The sequence below is a fragment of the Gopherus flavomarginatus genome, chromosome 3 (assembly GCF_025201925.1).
Source record: "Gopherus flavomarginatus isolate rGopFla2 chromosome 3, rGopFla2.mat.asm, whole genome shotgun sequence".
Taxonomy (NCBI): Eukaryota; Metazoa; Chordata; order Testudines; family Testudinidae; genus Gopherus; species Gopherus flavomarginatus.
Genome location: NC_066619.1, coordinates 107,947,025 through 107,964,882, shown reverse-complemented (window position 1 = coordinate 107,964,882; position 17,858 = coordinate 107,947,025). Strand labels below are relative to the sequence as shown.

General features: G+C 42.2%; 1 protein-coding gene across 1 annotated transcript in view; it reads left to right on the top strand.

Annotated features, from left to right (window-relative positions):
- Positions 1–17,470, top strand: part of SNAPC3 (small nuclear RNA activating complex polypeptide 3) — a 38,281-nt gene extending 20,811 nt beyond the window's left edge. The window contains exons 3-9 of the mRNA XM_050944211.1: positions 3,212–3,296; positions 5,282–5,386; positions 6,436–6,585; positions 9,508–9,590; positions 11,163–11,327; positions 12,091–12,198; positions 14,761–17,470. Coding sequence (XP_050800168.1) covers positions 3,212–3,296; positions 5,282–5,386; positions 6,436–6,585; positions 9,508–9,590; positions 11,163–11,327; positions 12,091–12,198; positions 14,761–14,908 — 844 coding nt within the window. The 3' untranslated portion in view covers positions 14,909–17,470. The remainder of the gene's footprint in view (positions 1–3,211; positions 3,297–5,281; positions 5,387–6,435; positions 6,586–9,507; positions 9,591–11,162; positions 11,328–12,090; positions 12,199–14,760) is intronic.
- Positions 17,471–17,858: the final 388 nt, after the last annotated feature.

Genomic DNA, 17,858 nt, shown 5'->3' with positions numbered 1-17,858 from the left:
AAGAAAGCAGCCATACCGTAACCTGGTCCATGAGAATTCTTTTTCTGTCTTCTCTGATGCACTTTCTTCTTTCAAACCTCCCTCCCCCTTCCTCCAAACCTCCCTCGCTCCGTCCCCCATAGAACGCTGAGTTATGAAATTTCATGCACAGTATTGTAACAACAAGCATGATGCTTGATTGATGAAAGGGTCTGATTTTAAATAAAGAACACAATTCTTGTAACAAATAGTAGTAACTTTATTTTCAATAAAAAAGCAGTTAAGGAAGGTTGCAGGTACTGTGCCTAGCAGCAGACGGAAGCAGCTAATGGTGGAGGTAGGTAATAATTGGGAAATACAGAATTATATGTTTTCCAATGGACAGCTCTCGCAAGTAACCTAAGCAAGCAATTGAGGAATGCTGCAGGCAAAGTATCTTGCAGCAGCAACACTGCATAGACGGGGAGGGCAGCAATCAATTGAAAGGAAAATCAGCATTCAAACTGTACCCTGGCCCATGAGGAAGCTACTTTTCAGTGCTTCTCTGATGCGCACAGCATCCTGGTGAGATCTTCTAATTGCCCTGGTGTCCGGCTGCGCATAATCAGCGGCCAGGTGGTTTACCTCAGTCTCCCACCCCGCTATAAAGGCCTCCCCCTTGCTCTCACAGAGATTGTGGAGCACACAGCAAGCAGCAATGACAAAGGGGATATTGGTTTGGCTAAGATCTGAGCGAGTAAGAAGCGTTCGCCATCTCGCCTTAAGCCTGCCAAATGCACATTCTACCACCATTCTGCACTTGCTCAGCCTGTAATTAAACAACTCCTGAGCACTGTCAAGGCTGCCTGTGTATGGCTTCATTAGCCAGGGCATCAAGGGGTAGGCTGGGTCCCCAAGGATAACTATAGGCATTTGGACATCTCCAACTGTTATTCTCTGATCAGGGAAGTAGGTCCCTTGCTGCAGCCGTTTAAACAATGTAGTGCTCCTGAAGACACGTGCGTCGTGAACCCTTCCTGGCCATCCCACGTGGATGTTGGTGAAACGTCCCTTGTGATCCACCAGGGCTTGCAGAACCATCGAAAAGTACCCCTTGCGGTTAATGTACTGGGCACCCTGGTGTTCCGGTGCCAAAATAGGTATGTGGGTTCCATCTATGGCCCCCCCACAGTTAGGGAATCCCATTGCAGCAAAGCCATCCACAATGGCCTGCACGTTTCCCAGAGTCACAACCTTTCGAAGCAGCAGCTTAATGATTGCTTTGGATACTTCCAGCACAGCAGCCCCCACAGTAGATTTGCCCACTCCAAATTGATTCCCGACTGACCGGTAGCTGTCTGGCGTTGCAAGCTTCCATATGGCTATTGCCACTCGCTTTTCCACTGTGAGGGCTGGTCTCATCCTGGTATTATGCCGCTTCAGGACAGGAGAAAGCGAGTCACAAAGTTCAAAGAAAGTGCTCTTACGCATGCGAAAGTTCCGCAGCCACTGCGAATCGTCCCACACCTGCAGGACTATGCGGTCCCACCAGTCAGTGCTTGTTTCCCGTGCCCAGAAGCGGCGCGGAACGGGTAGAACCTCACCCATAACCGTCAGGAGCTCCAACGTGCAGGGGCCCGGGGAGTCAGAAAACTCGTTCTCCAGTTCGTCATCGCTGTCATCCCCGCATTCAAGCATTCTCTCTTGCATTTCTGCATCATGGGTCAGCAGTGATAGAACGAGAATGCGTGAATTATTTACAGCATTCGCGATCAAGGACAAGAGCAGACCTGGATCCATGCTTGCTGCAAAATGGCGTTTCCCTCACTGCAGCCAGTAAAAACAGCGCGAACTGACTGTGTGCCGTTTACAGGAAGGGGGGGGGGGGCTGTACCCAGAACCAACCAGGACGGGGACTTTGATCCCATCATGCACTGGGCTAGTAACCCATAATTCCAAAGGGCAGGGACCCGTGCAGGAACTGTGGGATAGGTACCCAGAGTGCAACGCTCAGGGAAAAGATGGACGCCAGGGAACATGGACGCTCAACATCGATGTAAGTAGCCCTAGTGTGGACGCGCAAAATCGATTTTATAAAGCCTGCTTTATAAAATCGATTTTAATAAAATCGATTTTACCCTGTAGTGTGGACGTGGGCTAAGAGTGCTTCCACATCAGAATATTCTATAGCCCAGTGGTTAAAGCATCTTAAGAGATGTGAGACCTTTTATTCAAATCCTTTCTCTCCCTATGGCAGAGGGGGTGGGTGGGGAATTGAATCTGGGTCTCTTGCATCCCAAGTGAATGCACAACCTCTTCTTCCTCCAGCTGTTTTGCGTGGAACGAGGCAGCTGCCTAACTAATTCACTGGTTCAGGAAATATGTTAGGCATCTAGAGTCACCTAACTCGAGGCAGCAGGTTCCCATTCTTGGATCACTAGGAGAGGTAGGTATCTCCTTGCAGCCTGGATTTAGGTGCCTAACTCCAAGAGGTTGGGGGCTTAGTACATGCCCCTGTTGTCAGCATTGCTCTTCAGCTAGCTTTGGTGGCTCCCTGCCTAGTATGCTGGCTTTTGTGGATCGCATTCATAAGTACCTCCCTCTTCCCTTTTATAGTATAGGGACCCTAGGTACTTAACTTGGCCTTGTGGACCACAGTGTTGGTGTTTTGATTTTCCAGGTGTTTGAAAGTTAGGTACTGTAACGCTCAGCATTGCAACGCCTAAGTCCCTTCCAGGCTTCCACCCTGGATTTTAATCTATTTAATGTTCTTTGTAAACTGCCAAATACGTTGATGGTTTGATATATAAAAATAAACATACATACATACAATGTTTGTTCTAGAAGATTTCAGCCAATCTAGATGCTCAACTTTCAATTAGTTTTTCTGAACAGGTGGCATTAGCATAAAGCCAAGTGAGTAATCAAGACATTTATGTAGGCTTACGACACCATGATGTAATAAAAAAGAGAGGCTCCTGCCTACATCAGAACATTGTTTCTGGAATATTTGACAATATTTGACCATGGTCAAATAACAGGTGGCCAACTGATTGGTCACTTGATGTTATTCAGCTGGTCAATTGACCAGTTGGCCAAGCCTCATCTCTCTGGAAGTGTTTAGGCTGTTCCATTTTAAACCAGCATTGCAGTTCCCATGTCGTTTTAAAATCTACCTAGTTACGCTAAACAGCAGGCTTTATAATGCCATTTTGCCTTCTCTCTCTCTCCTGTTGCCCTCTACCCTATCAAGAATTAGAAAGAAGGCCCTGGAGAGGCGAGAAGAAACCATAATTGTAGATCGCACTTGCAGACAAGAAACATTTATTTATGAAATGGTAAGATTTTCCCCTCTTCTCCTCCCAGACTGTCAAGACAATTGAACCCTGTCAAGAAAACCGCTCTCAAGGACTTCCTTTGCTTTGTGTTTTTGATTTGCTGGTGAAGCCAACTATATCATTTACACTGTTTGTTGTACTATGAGTTTGCAAACAATGACTGACTAAGATGACATATGCTCCTATAAGTGGGTAGCCCACACTGCAACACTTTTGGGGCATGGACTATCTCTCACTGTGTTTGTAGAGTCCCTAACACAATGAGATTCCAAACTTGGCTGAGGCTTCTAAGCATTATCACAGGGATAGGCAACCTATGGCACGTGTGCTGAAGGCGGCACGCAAGCTGATTTTTAGTGGCACTCACACTGCCCGGGTCCTGGTCACTGGTCCAGGGGGCTCTGCATTTTAATTTAATTTTAAATTACGCTTCTTAACCATTTTAAAAACCTTATTTATTTTACATACAACAATAATTTAGTTATATATAGATTTATAGAAAGAGCCCTTCTAAAAACATTAAAATGTATGACTAGCATGTAAAACCTTAAATCAAAGTGAATAAATGAAGACTCGGCACACCTCTTCTGAAAGGTTGCTGACTCCTGCATTATCATAATATGATGATGATGATGATAACATGGTTACTGTTTTATATGGGAGCCCCAGTGTGCTGGGTGCTGTACAGACATAATACGATTAAGGCATAGGCACTATAGCAGGGGTTCTCAAACTGGGGGTCGGGACCCCTCAGGGAGTCAGCTCGCAACCCCCCATGTAATTACCTCGTGTCAGCCTCCACCCCAAACCCCACTTTGCCTCCAGCATTTATAATGGTGTTATAAATTAAAAACACTTTTTATATATTTAAAGAGGGGGAGGGGTTGCACTCAGAAGCTTGTTATGTGAAAGGGGTCACCAGTACAAAAGTTTGAGAACGACTGCACTATAGACAATGCCTAGAGCTCAGGAGTCATGGGATGGTGTCATGACCTCATCTTTAATTTAAAACAAAAATATCCACAACCATAATGGACAAACTTTTTAAAATGAAAGGTGAAATTATCCTAAATTTCCAGCTCCTGGAATCAATTGATTATACAAGGAAAAACACCAAACATTATGAGAGCTAGGAATTGCCCTGTGTGGCCCTCCTGCACTTACATGCAGTTAACATTGCTGCATCACCTTGTCCTGTGTGTGTGTGTGTGTTAACATTGTGTAGTATAAATAAAAAACAAATTAAAAACAAATTGGGGGTAATGAGCTGGCACAGATATTTTCTAGAAAACAATGGGAGCTACTCAGCAGTCTTGCGAGCCAAGCTCTTTAAAAAGAAGGCATATGTACGGCAACTGATGCTCTAATATGGCAATGTCAGTAGTTCCAATGGAATTTATTATTGAAGGTAAAACATACTAGATAGTCTGAGTTTTGTTTACATTAGCAAAAGAGATTCCAGTGATAGTCCAATTAGCTTGTACTTCAAGGACTAGCACTTATCTCTGCACAGGGCTGCAGCAGCAGAAAGCATCTCCGCTATTAAAGCTAAAGACCACTTTGTGGTGGCCAGATTGCAGTGAAATCCTTTTTCAGCCAGAAGTCTGTTTTCATTTGGCGCAATGCTCCCCAACTGTTTGGGGAGACTAGTTGTTAGAAAGAGAAGAAATTACCTCCCTTGTTCTGTTTGACAGCTGGGGTTTCATCTTAAGGAAAGAGCTTAACAAAAATGCTTTCAGCTCATATCCAGAACATGCTAGTTTGTACTATAGGAAGTAGTGCCTGAGAATAAGAGACATGGTGGGGCTGAATTCTTGGCTTGGATTTGCTTGACATTTGGATTGAGTAAAGAGGCCTCAAATCATGTACGTCATTAGCAAGAGTCTTTTGTTTTCGGACACTTCTCCCATGTTTAGTTTCTGGACCATTGTACAATTTGCAGTAGAATGCACTTGGACATATGTATTAACATTTTATCTTCCTAGGAGTCTCATGCAACTGGAAAGAGGCCAAAAGATCCAGCAAATCTAATTGAGGAAGGAGAACTTTTCCTAACTCTGAACATCTTCTATCCCGTCATATTTCAGAAGGTTGGTATTAAAAATTCTTTGGGTCAGAGTCTGATACATTTTCCCACCTTGAATAGTATCTCACTCCACAAGCAGTCTCACTGAAATCAGTAGGATCATACACAGAGTAAGATGGTACACAAGACTGAGCGTTCTTATTTCTCAGTTAGCCTGTAGGTGTTACTACCATTTATCCAAATTGGGGGTCCTAGACCTGGTATAAGTATACCATAAATCACACTCAAAGGCTGCCATAGACTGGCTTTCTGTGATTCAAGGTGGTAGTTGTAAAAGTTAGTCTTTTTTTTTCTTAATGATTCAGTAGTAACTTCGTAGTTTTACTGCAGATCAGAATGTGTAGCATTTAGAGCTAACATACTTTCTGTGGGGCTGGCCAAGTTGTACTTAGATTACTTGTAGGGTTGCCAACTTTGGTTGGATGAATTCCTGGAGATTTCATCACGTGACAATCTTTAATTAAAGATTAATCTTTAATTCCTGGAGACTCCAGGACAATCCTGGAGGGTTGGCAGCTCTAGTTACTTGCAATAATGAAAAGCTTAGCCCACGTCCAGACTAACCCGCAGCATCGGCGGGTTAAAATCGATTGCTCGGGGATCGATATATCGCATCTAGTCTGGACGCGATGTATCGATCCCCAAGCGCGCTTACATCGATTCCGGAACTCCATCAACCCGAACGAAGTTCCGGAATCGACACGGTGAGCCGCGGACATCGATGCCGCGCCGTCTGGACGGGTGAGTACCTCGATTTTAGAAATTCGACTTCAGCTACGTTATTCACGTAGCTGAAGTTGCGTATCTAAAATCGATTTTAATACCCTAGTCTGGACGTGGCCTTAGGGTGTGTGTTTCAAATTAGTTCCTTTGCTCTAAAAACTAGTGGCAGATTTACAGGGGCTGTAGAAAGCTGATGTCAGCCTTTTATGGGGAGGAGTTAGTTAGGCCTTGTGCTGCTAATGACCCCAGTTAGGCATTCTGTAGCGTGCTGGTGGTAAAGACATTCTGGCCCTGTTATTAATTGAAGGCTGCTCACTGTTTCTTTTGTAGCATAAAGATCACAAACCTTATCAGACAGTGCTTGTGTTGGGCAGTCAAAAACTCACTGAGCTCAGAGACTCCATTTCCTGTGTCAGCGACCTTCAGATAGGTGGTGAGTTCAGCAGCCACCCTGACCAGGCACCAGAGCACATTAGCAAGGTACAATCATCTAATGTAAAGAGATGAAGGTGTATGTGTTTGTGCTTGGTTTGTTTATTTCCCCCACCAACAGTGAAATGTAACGGTATAGTTGGATTACATAATTCTGTGAGTATCCAGATATCATGGTGGGAGGCCATATTTAATACCAGGATCCATCTGTAATCTGAGAGAGATTTACTGACCTTTTCAGAATGCTTTTTGCGATGCATGGCTAGAAGATGCATTAGTATAAATTTCAGAATGCTCTAAAGATAAAAAATGAGTGTTTAACTATTACTAGGGTCTATGAAATACCTCACATGTTTCTGAGCACTAGAACATAACCATTACAGCTAAAGTTATTTACCAGATGCTTGTCAGAGTGAGACATCGGCTCTTCTGTTTTACTTGGCAATTAAAATATGGAAAAAAACACACACTCTGCACTTATTGTGACTTCTTAAAATTACAGTTAACACATTCATATACACACAAAGTATGCATACATTATTGTATTTTATATCTATGTACAATTACACATGTAACATGTAAAACATTCCTGAACCACAACAAAATTATTTGAAGAGCTACATTCTTAAAATATGTTTCCATATAGAGTCCAGCTAACATCCCAAAGCAGCCTTCTGCTTTCTTTACAGAATTTTACCTTTGTAAATTAAAAAGGTATTCGTCTGAGAATGAATAGATAAGTTTTAAATGTAAATAAACTATCTTTCTCTGTCCCCACTTAAATGATTATTTAAAAAATAACTCCAGCTTCTCCAAAAAGTAATCTATACTTTACTGTGGGATGTTCCTAAGGGGAAATTGGCATCTGCCTTATTTATGCAGTGGTTCCCGCTGTTCCTTAGTTATACACCTCTACCCCGATATAACGCGGTCCTCGGGAGACAAAAAATCTCACTATGTTATAGGTGAGACTGTGTTGTACTGAACTTGCTTTGGCCCTCCCTGTTCCTTATTCCCTGATCGCCTCCTCCAGAGACCCTCGCCATCCCTAATCACCCCCAGGACCCAACGCCCCTTCTCCCTGTCCCCTGACTGCTCCAACCCCTATCCACACCCCCTGACAGGCGCTCACCGGCAGCGGTGGGAAGCAGAGCAGCCCGGCCCCAGCCCACTCCACTCCGCCACCTCCCAAACGCGGCGCTCCGCTTCCCACTGTTGGTGAGCGTGGGGAGGCTGGGGAAAGGACGTCCTCCACACTCACCTGCGGCGGGAAGCAGAGCGACGAGGCCCCAGCCCGCTCCACTCTGCCACATTCCAGCTGTGGTGCTCCGCTTCCCGCCACAGGTGAGTGCGTGGAGCTTGGGGAAAGGACGCCCCCCCTACTTATCTGCGGTGGGAAATGGAGCACCGCAGCTGGGAGCTGGTTGAGTGGAGCGGGCTGGGACTGGGCTGCTCTGCTTCCACCACTGCCAGTGAGTGCTGGGGGGATCCCTTCCCCCAAGCGACATGGCTGGGGCCTGGGCAAGGGAAGCAGAGCAGGCTGCTGCTGGCCCCCCGCTAATCCCCAGGGCCACTCCTGGACTACAGGGCCCTCAAAAGCGTCGCCCCACAGCTCCTGCCTCCTGGATGCTGGCAGGGTGGGGAGCCCATGACCACCCCCAAGACCCTCTGCCTCTTATCCAACCCCTTGGCCATGGCCTGGCCCAGCACCCTTAACACGCTGCTCAGAGCAGCATGTCAGAGCTTTACCGCGTTGTATGCAAACCTGCGTTAATATCAGGGTAGAGGTGTACATATAAACATCTCTATAGAGAGAGAGTGCCCTTGTGCAGGCTCTTCACTGACTTTAAGCTATATATTTGTGAGGTTAATCTATTTCCTTTTGTCTCCTTTCTATTGTTTTAAGTTCTCAAACCCATAATAAAAAAAATGCTTTATGATTTGACTGTATTTTCTATTCATATAAATACTACTTGCTGCTAATTTTAGCCTGTCCACGTGTACAGCTCTCAGGGTATTGTAAAGCGCAGCTGATTAACAGAATAACACATGGTTATTTTGCCAAATCATTTTTTCCTCTTTTTTTTATTTGTTCCTTCCTAGTTGATATGAAAGAGTTTAGCAGAGGAGCTCACTCTTTGATATAAGAGTTAATTTACACAGCCTTGTCACAGAACTTGTTGCATAAATAGTGGATACTCATTGGCTAGCTTCAGTAATTCCTGGTGATGCAGAATTCTGTGAGCCCCGTTAATGCTGATATGAATGGCATAAAACATTAATTATCCTCTGTGAGAAAATATGTGGTACAAATGGCCTGTCTGTGTGACAAACTGTGTAATTAAGAGAGCATTTTGAGGGATGCTGGATCTCTTCAGAGCATCCAAAAGGGGATGATTTTACCTTCCAGAACAGCACGTCTGTCTTGTTTTATGGAGGTGTGAGTAGTAACTGTTGCCACATGGCCTCCTTTAATTTATGTTTTGGTGCAGGATTGCAATAGAGTTGATGACTTGTCTTGTGGCACAGCCTGCTCTGACCTGGCTAGTTTTTAGCACTTGCAGAGTTGTGCCTAAATTCTGCAAATGCTGCTCATGGGTTTTTAGAAATCTGTGAATAGCAGAATGGGGAGATAATAAGATAAGAAAGATGATTCAGTAGATAATGTATCACCATGATCAGTCTGCCATCAACAGAGTAACTCTCCCTTAATTTTTAGTTCTGTATTGTTTTCAAAAATCACACACTGTAGCCAGTGACTATGCAACAAGCCATATTGTGACATCAATATTGAAGCCGAACTCCCCAGTGAGGAGCTCTGCTTAAAAACTGACAGAATGATACCAACAACTATAATGTAAGTACATAAAGTGCACCACAAATAAGCTTCATTTTGCAAGGCTTCTATTGTTTAATCTATCTTTTGTAGTACTAATGTTGTCTTTCTCTCTCTCTCTCTCTCTGTCCAAGGATCTCTACAAATCTGCTTTCTTTTATTTTGAAGGCGTTTTTTACAATGATAAAAGGCACCCAGAGTGCAGAGATCTGAGCAGGTACAGTATATACAGTCCCTCAGTGGGAGGAGATCCTTAGGGAAGAGAAGAGAAACTTGACTGATTCTGCTGCTGCAGTGTGATGTTTCTAGGAACAGGAACATTGAATGCCTGTGTGAAGCTAAAATACCCCCCACCCCCATTAGTACATTTTAAAGCTTATCCTCCTTGCCTCCCTTATTCTTTATGCTCACCTTTTCTCTCCCTCTTAAATTAGGGTTTTTTCTATCTCCCCTTCCATAACCATCCCCAGCACTGAACTGATCTTCCTGAAGATCTTAAAACTGCTTCCTCTGTGTGAGCTGGGCCCATTTATTTCTTGGGAATGGGTTCTATGAAGGGAAAATGATTGGCAGCTGCAGTTTTGCCTGGACTAGACTTTAAAATTCCCTGACTATTTACAAAGGGGTTGTCTACACAGTGCCGTAGTATGAATTGTAGAGCGCTTTGCCTGCCCCATGTAGACCCTGCTAGTGAAAACTCAAAGGTGTGCACTGATGTAATCCCATTTCAAACAGGACTACGTCAGTGTGCATTAGCTAACTTTCAGTTTATGCCAACACTATCTATGTGGGGCAATTGGAGTGCTCTATATTTTATGCCCATGTAGAGCCTACTATGGTGCCATGTAGACAAGCCCAAAGACTGTTAAAGGGCATCTCAAAAAAAAAAAAAAAAAAAAAAAAGAGGAGGAGGAGCAATGGTCAGCTAGACTACAAATTAAAAATGTGCTATTTTTGTGAAGCCAACAACCACTCGTCTCTTCCTCCCATTACTGAGCATACATTGAATACTTTCTACACAAGTTCTTCCCAGAGTTGGCAGAGAGAAGTTATGTGATCATCCTGAGAAAGAAGATGGGGCTGAGCTGTGGTGGCTGGGATGGGAGGTGTCTTTGAGACCATTTCAAACTGTGGTTCAATTTTGAAAACTTACTGAATTAAACCATCAATACATATTTATATGAAGGATGTATGGCCTTTGTCAGGAGCTGAGCTGTTATGGTGGGCAGTATAGAAATCCTCAGAGCTTGATTCGGTTCCTTACAGTGCCACAGCTTTACTGTGCAATGTTGGGCAAGACGCATAATCTCTGTGCCTCACTCTCTGCTCACAAAATTAGGATGCTCATACTTTCCTAGCTCAGAGAAGTGTGAGGTACTTGTGGTAGTGGAACACCTCATAGCGATGAGCATGTTCTAAAAAATCCAATAAATAAATACATTTGAGCTGAGTTCAGAAATTAATGCAAAAGGTGATTGAGGCTTAGCATGCCACAAAACACATGACTTCCATGCATATCGAGGAAAGTCCTCAGCTTGGATTTCTTTAGAAAAATTATTGGCATTGGATTCCGGGCAGTCTCAAGGCACAGTGTATAACTCAGTGAAAATGTGTTAATCAACAAATCCCTACGCACTAATGTAAGAAATGTTGGTAACTTCTTTTGTAATCAGTGCCCTGATGAAGAGTTTCAGACACACCTAAAATACAAGGTGCATAGATAACTTTTTAATACATTTTCAGCTTCTAATATAGCAATCCTAATTATTGTCTGTCCATGAAATTTCAGAACAATTATTGAGTGGTCAGAATCTCATGATCGAGGCTATGGGAACCTTCAGACTGCTAAAATGGAGGACTACACGTTTAATGACTTGTCCATCAAAATTGGTTTTCCATACCTCTTCTGTCACCAAGGAGATTGTGAGCATATCATTATCATCACAGACATAAGGTAAATTATTACTATTTGGGAGTGCTCATGCAGTTACTATAAGTGCTTTGCATTCTCTCTTACAAAGCCTGATGTCAGAGAGTGCTTGATAAACACCACTATCAACACTACTTCAGAAAGCTGAAGTAGAATAATTTCTAGAGTATAATAGTGTAATTTTTATGCAGAATTGGCTTAGTAAAAAGGTTTTATTCTGTATGTACCTAATCCTCTGCAGCAAGAAAGGAGATAGAAGGGAAACGAGAGAACATCGTGTAGTAAAGCAGCCATAAAACTAATATGGGATTGGCCCATGTCCTGCACTCCTTTGCTTTTTGTTAACAACCTGCTCCTGCAAGATGCTCAGTGTCTCCCATGAGTTGGTGAGCATTCCTGTTAGTCCTCAGTAGGAATGCTCAATGCATGGCAGCTGGGAACACTCCTTCAGTTCTCTCACTTATAGAGGAAGCCAAAAAGTGTTTGTTCCCTTAAGCCTGCTATACCTCGGGTTTGCACTGAGCGTCTCGTAGGTGGCGCTTGACATCTCCCAGGATAGGGCTTTACATCTCTAATAGAGATCGGCTTTACCACTGACCATACTAGTGACTCTGTGATATGATGCGACTAGTATTCATGTCTTAAGATTTGTGTCTGTGTTCCACAACTCTGAATGTGACTTTTCCTGGTCAGCATTGTCCTCTAACCTGATTGTCCATGATGGTATTCAGATACAATAAAATGATGAAATGTAGCCAAGCCCTTATTCTGTTCCTCTCTGTGCCAGGCTTGTTCATCAGGATGACTGCCTGGACAGAACCCTGTATCCCTTGCTAATCAAGAAGCATTGGTTATGGACTAGAAAATGCTTTGTATGCAAAATGTATACAGCCAGGTAAGTGACCAGTGCTATTTGGTTAGCTTGGTTTCTTCATGCATTTAAGACTTCTGTTAACAGAAATCTTTCTGTTAACAGGTGTCTTTTTTTAATACAGTATTTTTTTTTAAATCAACATCCTCTCTCCTTGTACTCCAGGTGTTTATGTCCATATAGAACTAATTCAAATTATTAGCCAGGCACAACACACTTTTTTGTTATAAGCAAATCCTTGATTATTAAGTCTCATTTTCTGAAGAATGTCACTGTCGTGCCCATCCTACAGACTATTGAACGATAGGGGAATCTCTTGTAGGACAACCAAAAGAGTGGAAATCTTCAGGGTGGCAAACCTCTAGATAGCTCTTACGTTTTGACACTTAGAATATGAGCACAGAAGCCAGATCTATTTATTTCAGGGGTTTTATAGCATTTATTGTCTCAGTAAATTTTACTGATAGAGCAAAATGCTAGATGAAAACAATGATTATAACAAGACAAAAGCACTGTCTCTTTTTCAGGAGTCCATGTGTTGTATCTGTTTAAAAAAACGGTGTCTTCCTTAAAGTATAGATAGCTTTACTTCTATTCCTCTACTAACACCCTGATTTTACTATGCTGCTTTAAGTATCTCAGTGCAATCATTTTAAAGGTTAAAAAGACAAAAAAATATAGCTTCTCTTCCTCAACAGTTTAATGGGTTCTCTCTCCTCCTCTCTCTCTTTCCTCCCCCCCAGCATTGTCTCTTTAGGCTCTATGTGCAGAAAAATACATCTGTGGCCATTTGTGCTAATCCAGGCTTTGCTAACTGTTTATTCTAGTTAGAACTGTGAGAGAACTCTGTCCCCTGCAGTACTTTACATCCTATTCATCTGGTCTTAGGAAAAGCCCATCTGCAGACATGGTAGAAATCTCTGTATTGGGAAAGTAAACCGATTTCCACAGGCTAGATACGACATCTCAGTGTTTCATGGAGTTTTGGCTAGGTTACTTCAAAACCAAGTTTTGGCCGCTTTCTCTAAGTGGTAGTTCATGCCCCTTATCCCAGTCTGATACATGGAGTGTGCTCCTTTATCTTCAGTAGTTTGTCATAGAATCACTAAAGATAATCAGGCAGAATGCTGTTGGGACAGCCCATCTTGGCATTCTTAGCCAGTCCCCTGGATGCCATCAGAAGTGGCAATAATCCATCTGAGTCGTCGGACCATAAGGGGAAGTGGAGCCAAAGGTTCAACGTCAGGGAAAGACAGGGTGGGGAATGCATTACCAGAGGTGATGGTCTCTAACTGCATTAAATTTAAAACCAGGATTAAGCACTAAGATTAAATGGGGAGATTCTGAGCCATGGCTGACCAGAGCAGCTTTGGCTGGACATCTCTGCACATTCTAATCTGTGTTGGATAGCATCTTCAGTCACTGGTTTTTTAATGAGTAGCAAAGGCCTTGTCTACAATGCAAATATTTGCACCAGTCTATCTATGCAGCTGTAGTTCACTAGTGCAATGCCCCTAGTGTAGATGTGCTGCACTGGTGCAAATAGTGACTGGTAACAGTACAGATTACCTTCTCTTTTGCAAATCATTGCATTAGTGCAGTCCATCTACATTCAGGGTTTATACTATGTTTATATAATACCTCAGGGCACTGGGTGCGGGTGTCTTGATCTTTAAGTTCTCTAAGTGCTACTATATATTATTTCACTGCACATCCACCATTCCTCATCTTGACAGCTGTATTGATGCTCTATACTTCTCAATAGAGGTGAAGTTATCAGCACCCTCCCTGTTTAACCCAGTCTCTCCTGCTTCATTCAAGACTATGATTGAAAGGAAAATATTGTGTCCCTGTATATGTAGATGCACATGTGGAAACAAAATGTCATAAGTGACTAAACTGCATCAAAAACAATGCAAGATCTTAAATTAACATATATTTAAAACTCCCACTCGTCTGCTAAGAGACAACAGTAAGTAAGAGAACTTAGAACATGAACTTAAAAAATGCATTCTAATGACCGTGAGGAAAAGCACTAGACTTTGGATGGCAGTGTCAATCCCAATGATCTCAACCTCTGTTTCTAACGAAGTGTCTCTCCCCACTCAGTTGATTCCCAATTCTCTGAACAGATCTGGTTGTTGCTCAAGCAGTTTGCATAATCGGGCAAGCTATTGTATATCTACATTCCTCCCCCTCCCCAGGCAGTTTGAATTTGTTACTTAAGTTGCCCGGCAATGAACAGGAGCTCCCTATTATAATTTGAGTACCCAAAAGCTTGCAGAGAGCTTCACAGAACAAGTAAGGACACAGCCCCTGCTAGATGTTGCTGCAGCAGCAAGTTTGTGGCTGTGATTAAGGGAATGTGGTTCTTGGCAAACAGGTTTGAGAAGGAGCTGCCTCTGTAGGGAAATGGAGTAAGATGGCAAGGATAAGACTCACCCCAGTGGGTTATTATATCTTTCATATTTCACTGCATGTACAGGTGTTGAATGTAATGAATCTAAGAATAAGATTTTGATGGGGGTGTATCCTATACACATCAAATGTTTCAGTTTAAAGTGAAACGTGTTTTAAAACCTGCAGGTGGGTGACTAATGAGGACAGTCTCGCTCCAGAGGACCCCTGTTTCTTCTGTGATGTTTGTTTTCGAATGCTCCATTATGATGCAGAAGGCAATAAACTGGGAGAGTTCCTTGCTTACCCTTACGTTGACCCAGGGACTTTCAACTAAGGCTTCAACAAGAATGAATTCAGTGAACTGGAACCATGAATCTGCTGCAGTGGCGGTTGGGTGGTTCTGAACAGATGTAGTCTGAAATACTGCTTAGGCCGTCGTTCCTTCGTTCAGTAGCGGGGGTTCCTGCGCACATCAAGTTTTTTTGTCTTGTTGGTAATCTAGAAAGGGAGCATTTATTTTTACACAATGGATTAGTGTGGAGGAAACAGCCTCAGCCATGCTTCATTTTAACTATAAAAATGTAAAAGTACTGTTTACTTTAAAAAAAAAAAAAAAAAAAGTGCTTACAGTACATTAAATGTGGAACTATAGACTTCTAGGCAGAGAGACTAACACTTACAAACCTGGGTGTCCAAAGCTAGGGTCCTGAATAAAAGAAATCTGATCTTTAAAAGCTGTGCTCCTTTGGCTTCCATTAACTTCATAGGATACTCCATTTGACTTGTAGGCACCCTGGTTTGAAAATTCTGGCCACAGTTGCCTCTGAACAAGGGCAGATGACTTTCATTAACTCTGGCAGTAATCCAAACCAATCAAGAGGAGAGAATACATCCTAAGAAACCAGTCACAGAATGCTAGTTTATTTCCAGTCTTGCTTCAAGCAATGGCTGCTTGTTATTAATCAACACATTTTCCTTTCTTCCGTCTCTCTCTCTCTCTCTGAAGGAATAGGCATATGTGAAGAGTAAAATATGTTGATTTAGCAATGCACAGTGGCCTACATTTCAAATTAATTTCCTTTTTATTTCAATTCCTATGCTCCTGAGTTTATCAACTCAGTTAAAGTTCATAATGGGCATTATTGCAAGTGCATCTTTGCTATTTTAATATTACTTGACTTCTCTTTACTGAAACTTAATAAAGTCCTATAGTCTAATTAAAATGTGACCTGTCAGCCAAGTTCATTCTGCTCATGGAATATTACATAAGTAAGAGTACCTCTGCTTGCTGAGATATATTTCAATCTTCCAGGGAGACTAGATGTAGAGGGTTTTTTTTGTTTTTTAGTATTCTGAAATTCTGGGAAGTTGAACGGAACAGACCTCTGCTGTTTAGTAAGAGTAATAGCATGAATTGCTCTTCTCTCATACATTTCAAAAAGTCCATCAGTTTAAAAAAAAAAAAAAAATCAGCTTTGCTGGGCATGGAAGTGCCTTCACCTTGTGTATATATGAAAAGAGTTTGTCAGAACTGACTCTGTATTATTCAGGTTTTTATATGCCTCAATTGTGCCAACACTTACTCACAATAGTGAGGTTAAGCAGATGTGTAGTCCCACTGACTTAAAAAATTAAGTATCTGTGTAAGTGTTGGCAGGGGATCGGGGTCACTATTGTATCTGAATGCCTTCTTGTGGCACTTTAAGCATTGTGACTAGTATCAGTCAGTGGTCCTTTCTCCTTTCCTCTGCTGGGAGAAGAATTATTTGAAGTTTATTTTTATTTTACTCCTACATTTGCTGTGCTATATGTCCTTTGAAAATAAGGTCAAAGAAAACTTCCACTTGGGATGGAAGGTGGGGAGATTTGTGATAGTTTAGTGTCTGCTAAGTGCGAGTGTGTGGTACATTCAGTGATGATTGATCCACCAAACTCAAACAGTCATTATCTTAGACTGGGTAGTAGTAGTAGGGGAGAAACCGGTCAGGTAAAAGCAAGACTATAGGAAACATTTCACCAATATTCCAGCTTTGCAATTCATCTAATTTTTTTTCTTAAAAGGTCTTAATAGGGGCAGAGAGGTGTCATGGCTGAAACCTAGAATGTGGATGGGTGTGAGCAGAAAACACATTTGAAATATGCATGCTCTTGAGCCCTACCTAGTATTCTGTCTCTTTTCACAGTAGGCTGGTTTGTGCTGCTATAATGGCTTTTCAAAAAATTCCCTTTAGAATGCAACTTTTATTGCAAATTTCATGTTCCTTCAAAGAGGAGCATTATAGTGATGCTTACCTTCCCCAAGCCCCTCTTCATTGGCTGCCTTCTATTAACATATGGGCTTTCCAATCCTCTTTAGCACTGCAACTGTGATTAGACAGACAGCTGGTATAATTTCTAAAGCTACTGTTTTGTTGTGTGATAGCTTATCCATCTGAATTCTAAGAGGCCGATCAGTACAGATTTTCTTACTATAAAGAATAGAGAAATTCTGAGATAAGGAAACCAAAAGTTTAAGTTTGGTCTATAGTTTTAATAATATTCTTTCCTATCCTGTTAGCTCTAAATAACCTGACTAATTAACCACTTCACCCTCTCACCTCTGCAAGGCAAAGTCTCAGACAAACTTACCTTAAAATGACTGGTTTATATAGGGTTTTTTTTTTTTGTTTTTTTTTTTTTAAACAAAACCCAACTTGCTAGAGCCAGTCCTCCATTTATCTGATAACGTGCAGAGATACAAGTTACAGCTCTGGTTGTGAGAATTTGCTATATTTATGTATTCTGAAGGGGAGATAGAGGAGTGCTACTTGCCTTGTATGTGTTGTGTTCTGGCCCTATCATATGCCAAATGAAGTGACTTGAATGCTATATTGAGTAAAAATCACAGTAAATTATATTTTGAAAAATCCTTTAATTCCTTGATTCCCAGGAGCTGTCACAGGACAGCTGGGTCTGGTTTTGGTTTAGAGTTTTCTTCTGAATGAGCCCTCTGAGTCAAAGCCAGTAACAGCCCCAGCTGTCCATTTATAATTACATTTCTAAGATACCAGCTGGGTAGTTGTATTTTGGCTACTTGTTTAATGATGTTAGCATTTAAACGGTCACAACTTCAACATCTCTTTAACACCCTATGATGATCATAGCTGTTTATATCCCTCATCAAGAAGAGCAGAGTAACATTCTGAAATGGAATGAAGCTGACTTGCGGCTTGTAGTGTAGACACAGCCTTACAGCAGCACAGCTGTAGCTTGGTAGTGTAGACACTTGCTACAGTGATGAAGGG